Genomic DNA, 9,375 nt, shown 5'->3' with positions numbered 1-9,375 from the left:
TAATGAAGAAGAACTGCACTACAATCTTCTACAGCTTCCCAAAGAACTACAGCGACATTTATTTCTTTAGGCTGAACTGTCCAAAAGTCAAGTACAGTTACACTGATGGAGTCAACATTGCTGTTGAACCAGGTATGAATGGATTAAGTGATTAAAGGTAGTTGTAAATTGTAACTTGAGGTCATTTTGTCTAGAAATCACATGTACAAATATGTGACCTTCAGTTATTAGTCTGCCACTAAACCAGTCAGTTTAGCATACTGATATATCTCAACAACTCTTGGATGGATTGCTGTGAAATTTGTTGGTCCCCTGACTTGTCATCATAGCACTATCATCAGTTCTGAATTTTAACTTGCCTAATAATTTGGTTTAGGACTAAATACCTGCAACACTAATGACATTCACATCAACCTCAACAGTAATTTATGTATACTGCTAATTAGCTAATGTAAGCATGCTAACAAGCTACATTAAGGTGGTGAACATGGACAATATCATACCTTATTTTATTATTGTAATTCTGATCAATTCATTTATTTATCATTTTTTAGGGTGGCCCTAAGAGCTCAATACACTGCAAATTAAGAAAACATATTCACCAATTTGACAACACATGCACAGCATTTACAAAAATATATACCAAATGCAGAAACGCTGCAAGCAGTACAGACAAGAACAGAAATAGTTTTCTCAGTGTACCCACGTGTTGTCATATTGGTAAAGATGTTTTCTTAATGTTTTTGTGTTTTGTCTCTTTGCGTGTGTTTTCTTTCTTCACCATAGTTTTCCACTTTAGAGTCTAAACCAAGAAACTAGAAACCTTCTCCGCTGTTCTCAGTTTGAAACTCACATTGTCTAATTAAAAAAGACTACAAGTACTCAACAAAATTAATCGTCAAATTATATAAAAGTTTTAACGGGTGCAGATATGACTTTGTGTGTTGATAAAATAAAGACATTGTTAAGTAGATGTAGCTCTTGCCATCTACAAACAAAAGCACGACTAAATTGTGTTGTTTTAATCTTTAGTGAAAAAGCTCTTGAACCCCCCCAGACACTACCCCCAGCATCAAACAGCAGAAACAAGCAAACACTAGCTGAAGAACATGCGAACAAAAAAAAATTTACGTACTTATCAGGTGGCTAAAAATCATCATGTTCATTCTCATGTTGCTCCGGGTCTGCTGGATGTGCAAAAAGCCTGTATTTTGTGCCTTATTTTTGTTATCTCTTTTTTTTTTTTACATCTTTATCCTCCTTGACAGGCCTGCCTCCTCCACTGTTGACCTCTGTGAATCAGGTGTCAGAGGGAGTCCAGGTGACGCTGCAGTGTTCAGTCCCAGTGCCCTGCTCCATCCTGCCCCCCACCTTAACCTGGCTCCCTAGAGACAACTCCAGGCAGGAGCAGACACTAATGCAACAGGTGATGAATCAGTCATTCATTCACAATGGTGGACTTACACTCAGTAGTTGGAGAAACATATAGAATAATGTCTCGTTTGAGTACAAGTTTGAGGTATTTGTAATTACTTAAGTATTCTACTTCTGTTTGTGTTGTGCAAATTTTACTTCAACTCCTGCTTATAAAACCTTTGATTGTATTTTAAAATAGAATGCATTAATATAGATTAAACATTACATGAATCATAATATGATTATAAAATAATATTCAAAGGGCATAACACTGTGCATGAGGAGTATGTTTTGTTTAATTATTTTTCCATCTTAAAGACATTTTGCTAACAATAGTTATGTACTTATATTCAATATAAGTAATGGATGCAGAACATTTATTTCTAATGCTGTGTTTTTATAGTGGAGGATTGTTACATTTCAAAAATCTGAATACTTCTTCCTGCACTTTAAAAAAGGTCTTAATTTTACAGCATTTCTATTATCATCATCCATATTTTACTTTGATTATTGTCCTTGTTTTTGTCACGTTATAAAGTTTACATAGACATTCAAAATAGGATTTAGTATATTGCGTTTTATTTCATGACTGTAACGCATTGCATGGACATTTTGGTGTTTTCCTGTTTTTTTGCAAAAGCAGAATGTGGATGGACAGATGATCATGACGTCTACACTGACCTTCACAGCCTCAGCCAACCATCACAACCAGAGCATCGCCTGCTCTGTCTCCTACCCGCTGACAAAAGGGGGCAGCACTCAGCCGTCTGCAACGACTCAGAGACTTGACGTCCTGTGTGAGACACTCTATGCTTGTCTGCATTTAGATGAAACCTGCAGAGGTGGAAAAAGTACCACAGTGACCTCTGCTGCAGTAGAAGAATAGAATGTTTTACTCATGTGGAAATGTAAGCCCTAATATGTTTAAATAATAAAAACTAGACTAATAGCTTATTTAAAATTTCCTCAACAGCAAAAAGTAAAAAAGGGAAGAGTTCAAAAAGCTCCCTGAAAGGTTTTCTGTTCACCGCTGACAATTACCTCCAAATGGTCATTTTATTATCATCCATTTAACACAAACAACCGCCTTAGTCCACATGAACAAATATATTTGTTTCTAAAAATGTATTAATACATTAATTAATTCACTGAAAGCCTTTTGAGGAAAACATTTAACTTTTAAAGTATATTTTAAGTACATGTAAGCAACTCAAAGCTAACTAAAGTTAATTTAGCAACAGAATAGAATTTGGTTGTTTTCCATCTTGAAGCTGTTGACAACCAGATATTGAGGATTTATTCAGTCATTAATTCACTGACACAGTTGACAAAACCTTCCTCCCATCCTACTTCTTCCAGCCTGCCTCCCTCATTATGAAGACGTATTGCCCATATTGATTTATGTGTTAGACACAGCATTACACAGTTTGTGAACACAGTTGACTTGTTTCAACATGACTTTGTCTGACTTGAGCTGAAGGGGATTTTTGTGCACAGACGGAAGCATTTCTTTAACCAGTGTTTGAAGAGCTGAACTAGTCTTAACTTGGAGTTGACGGAAGTGATGGACCATGAAGTATACCGCTGCATGCACCACTCAAGGTGTTAGTGTATTGCTGTTTTTCAGTGGTACTTTGTGATAATGGTGGAAGAAGTCAGATCATTTACTTATGTAAAAGTAGGAATGCCAATGTGTAGAAGTACTGTATTAAAAGCAAAAGTTCAGTATGCAGCACTTAAGGCAAAAAACAATGTCTAGTCTCAAACAAAAATGTTCCCTCTCGATCATCACTTATGACCCACTAGAAGTGTGTGGCGGTGTCTTTAACTGCCTGTCTTTATTTTTTAACTTGCTAACAGGATGTTTCTGGGTGCCTTTGGGCAGGATGTGAGGTTTAACAGTGGATGTGAGGTTGAATAGTGTTTTGCCAATTGTTTTATTTCACGTCTGTTTTACAATAGACGCTCCTAGATTCACTGTGGCTACACTCAGCACGTCTGGTCCTGTTTCTGAGGGCCGCACTGTGGTGTTTACATGTTCGAGTGATGCCAACCCCCCTGTGAGCCTCTACACCTGGTACAGAGCAGACACTGGAAAGGTAAGAGAGAATCTACTTTATTCAGTTTCTTTGTTGATAATAATAATAATAATAATAATTATAATTATAATTATTATTATTATTATTATTATTATTATTATTATTATTATAAATTTTATTTGTAATGCACTTTACATTTGAAGCAAATCTAGATTGCTACAGTTAAGATCATAAAAGCAAGGTAAAAAATTGCTTGTGATTGCTTGTGTGTGTGTGTGTGAGCTCTCAGGAACATAGGAATCTTTATTTAAACTGCTCTATGGTGACAATGTGGACAATGATCATCAGATTCAGAAAAAAAATCCATATATTTATACAGGTTTACTTCTGGCACCTACTCACAAAATCCAATTCCATAAACGTGTAAAAACTACTTGGCAACAAAGCTCTCTCTGATTCTGATTCTGAGATACTTTAGTCTGGATCTGTTTGTCCTTAGCTACAATGATGGGAATCTTGACTGGCCTTAACAGAGCGACCTGATCTCAACCCCTTCGTGGTGAACTGCGAGCCAGACCTTATCGCCCGCCATTGTCCAATGTTCTTGTGGCTAAATGGGAAGCAATCCCTGCAAACAGGTGTCAAAGAAAATTGCTTCCCAAAGAAGAAGTACAGAGAGATATAATGAATCAATTCTTTATACGTGGCCACGGAGAGAAAGATATGGTTGTCTCCCGACCTGAGCATTTTCTCTCCTTAAATACAAAAAAGTACAAACACAACTGCAAATGGTAAACTAAAAAACAAATGGCATACCATATCTGAAGTATTAGCATGCACTCAGTGGCTCTTTCTGAGCTGAGAAAAAGGAAATGCAAATGTATATAGCATCAAAGGTCTCCGTAACCCTATCGTCTTATCCATTGGTCTGTGTTAAAATCTCATCTACACGCTCTCAGACGTTTATTGCGGACCAGGACACTTTTATGACTAATCACAGTTTACCCAGAATCACTGTGACCAAGATCAGAGTTAAATATATATTGAGTTCTACGAATCTCCGGCCTAAAATTTATTTCTCACACAGGTTCAAAAATCTGTCTGAACACAAATGAGTAGAAGTTGTTATATCATATCTATCTATCTCTCTATCGCTTTGGAATGACATGTTCAACACTTATATGTGTAATGTCCGTGTGTCCACATACTTTTGGCTATTTAGTGTTTTGTAAGGACCCCAAGGTTGATTTCTTGTAATATCTGAAATTGGTTATGTGGTTTATTTATACTAAAATAAGAGATAACTCCAATTTAAGCATTTCCTATTTAGGAAGAAACAAAACTTTTCTAAATGACAGCAACTGCACTTCAATTCCCAGAAGTTTCCTGTTAGATTAAGACATGTCTATCAAACACCACAGCTTTAACAGCCATTCATCACCTCTCCTCATCACAGTTCAAGAAGAAGGGTGAAGGAGAAATACTGGTCCTTCAGGTCAGTCAGAAGGACAGCAGGGTGTATCTGTGCGAAGCTCAAAGCCAGAGGGGCTCTGAGAGGTCTAGACCTGTGTCTTTGGAGATCAACACCACCGCAGGTAAATTAAGAGTCGTGAAGGAATTTAATTTTTTATTTTTGAACCAACATTATACAGATCCATCTATGCACCCATACTAGTGCTCTTACTCTAGTACTCTATAAATATGTAGCCTTGGAGAGAGGTGATGTGACATGAAGCCATAATGTCATAAAGTAAAGCAGCTAAGTAAATGAGGACAGGTGAAGAAAGGTAAAGCAAACCTGCTTTAAGTAAAGGTGAAGTGAAAGGTGAGGTGTGGTAAAGCTACAAAAGTAAGGTAAGATGAGGGGAAGTGAAACTGTAAAGTCAAGTAAATTAAGATGAGGTGGAGTACAGCTAAAGTTAAGCACAGCTACGCAGTAAAGGAAGGTGAGGTAAAGTGAATTAAAGCTGTATAGTGAAATGAAGTGAAACACAGTAAAGTAAATTGAGGTGAAGAAAAATAAAGCTACAAAATAAAGTAAGGTGATGTGAGGCAATGTTAGGTGAAGTAAAGCTACAACCTAAAGTTAAAAGATGTCAGGGGAAGTAAAGCCAAATATTTAAATAAGTTATATGAGGTGAAGTGAATCTACAAAGAAAAGTGAAGTGAGGGGATGTAAAGCCACAGAGTTAAGCAAATCTTTGTGAGTTAAGGTAAAGCTACAAAGTAAAGGAAGGTGATGTGAAATGATGAGAAGTGAAGTGAGAAAACTTTTGTATGGCATATTTCATGTACTGTCAGTGTATGCATACAGGAACAAATCCCATGTATAGAAGGGCATATTATCTAAAACAATTCAACAATAAAAAAAAGAAACATCTAAGAAAAACAGAGCTTCCATTTTATGCCAGTTATGCAGGAAAAAAATCCATTAGAGAAACCAGTTAGTGAAGGTACTCATTTTAAAACCCACCGAGGCCTAAATTGGATAATGGACCAGAATGCAACATACTGTTGATGTTGTGTTTTGAGTTAATAAACATGGCTGAATCACAGAACGCCCCTATTGCCCTTATGATTCACATTATCTGGTGAGTGAAGAAAATGGCTAACATAAGTATGTTGAGGGGAAAGTGGATGCATTAGTAAACAAAGAAAGTAATTGATTGCGAAATAACTTGGGGAATGTTTAACCGAAGATTTCTTTCATCTGACATTACAAAGAGGAACAAACCAACAAAAACTAACTGAAGATTTTTTCTTTTTAACTTGCTGACTCATAATAACCTGTTGTCTGCTTATCTGTCGTGTTTTAATTCTGTTCTTCAGTCAGCAGTGAGAGTTTTGCGGTAGTTCCCTACAGTATATGTGGAGTGGTTTTGGTACTCTACATCCTGACTGTCGTTGTGAACATGTACAAGTTTCAAAGGTAAAAACTCCCCTCCCGTAAGTATTGGTTTGGAGGTACTTTTACTATAAAATTCTTGGAAAGCCTGGGTTTTCCTAATGTCATATCAACATCTTGAAGTTTAAATTATTAGAAACTCTCAGTTCTTTAAAAGCTTTCATTCTGGTGTTTACAATGTATCCACATTTCTTGTTCTGACAAAAAGTAATTTCTGGTAGTTTAGGTTAACATTTCTTCTCTGTTTGTTTTTCTTCTCCTCCGAAGTCTTTCCAGGAGGCTGAAGGTAAGAGGAAATATTTCACTTGACTGACAGGCAGCCAGACATGAGACAGTGAGTGTGCAGCACTAATACAATAGATGTGATAAGGATTTTTGACATCCTCGGGACGCCAGGGTCTAGTCACGGTCTCGTCTCACTGACATCCTCATCCTCTCTGTGTGACTGAAGCAGGATGTCAGAATGACTAATCTTTAAAATATGTTGTATATCATTTTTTTCTTTTAAGTCTCTCCCCTGCAGCATTCACAAAATAAACAATTTTGGTCTTGTTAGTTTTCAAAATATGCAAGTGCAATGTCTTAAAAAGCCACAATATTTACAGGAACAGTAACACTAGCCTCAAGGTCAACAGTTTTTATTTTTCTGGCCATTGCCCCAATTGCTGGGTGAAAACCATGAGTTGACAGCTCTGAAAAGATCTTGCAGGTGGAACTTTGAGCTTAGTTCTTTTTTATATTTGTGTTGTTGTCACACAGTACATATGGTGGCAACAACAATGTTAAATTACTCCTTCCAAATTAAAGGTCCTAGTACAAGTTCAAACGTAACATGTACTTAAAAACATGTACTCAAAAATACATACAGTGCAGCAGAATGGCCCCTTTCAGACTTGTATTATTATATGTCATACTATAAGAATATACTTATCACCGATAGTTTTGAAAAGTACATTTTACAGTCAATTTGTACATTGAGTATATTTACTCAAGTACTGTACATAAGTACATTTTTGAGGTACTTCCTTTTTATACTTCTTTATGCTTCTGCGTCACTATATTTATTCAAATTGCTACTTTTTAGATTAATATTTTACAAACAAAACATATGATATGCGTGCTTACATTAGTATGACTTGCTCATTGATGCATCATCTGCCCAGCTACCAACCATACCATTCTTTGTTAGACACACGGTGTACGTGTTGCTGACAACAATTGTATGGCATTAACATCAAAACATTTATGAATGGCAGCTCAACTTCCTCTTTCTGTTCTGCTGTGGAGCAGGGGGGGCCGAGTGGTTGTCCACTTATCAGAAGGTTTGTGGTTGACTCCCCGGCTCCCCCAGTCTGTGTGTTGAAGAGGAAGTCACCGAACCGCAGGGGGATGTTAGTGTGTAAAAGGGATGAATGTGAAGTAGTGTAAAGTGCTAGAAAGGCAAACTAACAAGGAGGATTACAGTAGGAAACATGTATTTTACTCATTGCAACACTATAACTGTAAACATTCATATGGTGCAACATAATCACAGTTTACTTTCCTTTTATTTCTGCTTTTTACACAGCATTCCGAAATTCAGTCCTCTAATATTGCTGAAATACTCGAGCTGAGAACGTGTCCAATATAAAGATCCAAATCTGCATTTAGTTTGTCTTACCACTTTTTCTTCACCTTTCCTAAAATTATAGCCAACATTTATATTTTACTATGAATACATTTAATGTATCTGGGTTTTCGATGTCAGTCCATTTTGCTTCCCAAGCAAGTTTAAATAGGTTTAACCACATGACTGTGAAGGAGAATGTCATCAAGCGTGTGTGGTCAGTCAGTCTAGGATTAATCATATATCTTTGTTTTGTTTTTTCTCTTCTCAGCAGATTGAGCTGAAGGGGGAACACATCTACACTGATCTAAAGGCCTGCAGTGTCGCCTCTGACTATGACCACCTTCAGGTATCTGCAAACATTAAATAACTATTTCTTAAATTATAAAGTGATAATTGCTTTCATTTACTATCAATGTTAAAATCAGACACCATTCGACAATACAAAATATTGTATCTAACTGTAGTCTTGTTGTGCAATGTGGCTGTGGTTGTGGTGAAAAGTAGGATAAATGATTAAGATGAACTGAAAGGAGGAAGGAAGAAAAGGGTGATGTAACAGATCTGTATCAGTGTTTTTCATGTTCAGACATGTTTGAGCAGTTAAGACTTAAACATAATCTGCTATAGAGTGCATGGCATAATGCTCCGTAAAAACAGATTTGAACCCAAAAGCAGAATGTTCATTTGTGATTCAGAAACGGAAAACCAGGCAGGCAGCGAGGATATAAGTATATATATTACAAATACAAATCACATACAAATTTATATATTTGTATGTAATTATCTCCATGTTCATGTGTTCATTTTTGTGTCTTTTTTTTTTATTTCAACAAGCCTCGACAGCCTAAAATGATGCTCTCTCCTGATGTTCCCAGTTCTGAAAACCTGCAAGAATTACCCTGCAAGCCGATTTCAAAAACCAACAGCAACCAAAGTAGACGTAAAGACAGGGTTCGAAATATGGGGGAGCTACGAGGAGCTCAGCTTCCCTGAAAGACACATGAGCTCTCCTGGAAGTCCTCAGGTTAAACATTCTCTGAATGAACTGAAATGTATATTTTTTGGGGTGGTGATGGGACAGTGGATAAGACACATGCCTTTGGTGCGATAGACCCGGGTTTGAATCCACTGTGAGATACCAATGTGTCCCTGAGCAAGACACTTTACCTCTAGTTGCTCCAGAGGCGTGCGACCTCTGACATGTATGCAATTGTAAGTCGCTTTGTATAAAATCGTCATCGTCAACCGCTTATCCTGCGTACAGGGTCGCGGGGGTGCTGGAGCAAATCCCAGCTGACATCGGGCGAAAGGCGGGGTTCACCCTGGACAGGTGGCCAATTCATCGCAGGGCCATAAAAGTGTCAGCTAAATGTACATATTTCTGCACGTAGGCTGGCACATTAATG

At 37.2% G+C, this 9,375-nt stretch overlaps 1 protein-coding gene across 1 annotated transcript; it reads left to right on the top strand.

The window, feature by feature from the left end:
• Positions 1–1,109: 1,109 nt before the first annotated feature.
• si:ch211-171h4.5 (sialic acid-binding Ig-like lectin 12) lies at positions 1,110–9,081 on the top strand. The gene is made up of 9 exons (XM_046059093.1): positions 1,110–1,131; positions 1,269–1,426; positions 2,060–2,213; positions 3,379–3,515; positions 4,912–5,050; positions 6,285–6,384; positions 6,628–6,646; positions 8,238–8,315; positions 8,804–9,081. The coding sequence occupies exons 1-9, from the start codon at positions 1,110–1,112 to the stop codon at positions 8,960–8,962; spliced, it is 966 nt and encodes a 321-aa protein (XP_045915049.1). The 3' UTR covers positions 8,963–9,081.
• Positions 9,082–9,375: the final 294 nt, after the last annotated feature.

The sequence above is a fragment of the Micropterus dolomieu genome, linkage group LG09 (genome assembly GCF_021292245.1).
Source record: "Micropterus dolomieu isolate WLL.071019.BEF.003 ecotype Adirondacks linkage group LG09, ASM2129224v1, whole genome shotgun sequence".
Classification (NCBI taxonomy): Eukaryota; Metazoa; Chordata; class Actinopteri; order Centrarchiformes; family Centrarchidae; genus Micropterus; species Micropterus dolomieu.
Note: the sequence above shows the minus strand (reverse complement) of the source record. Positions and strands in the feature narration are given on the sequence as shown.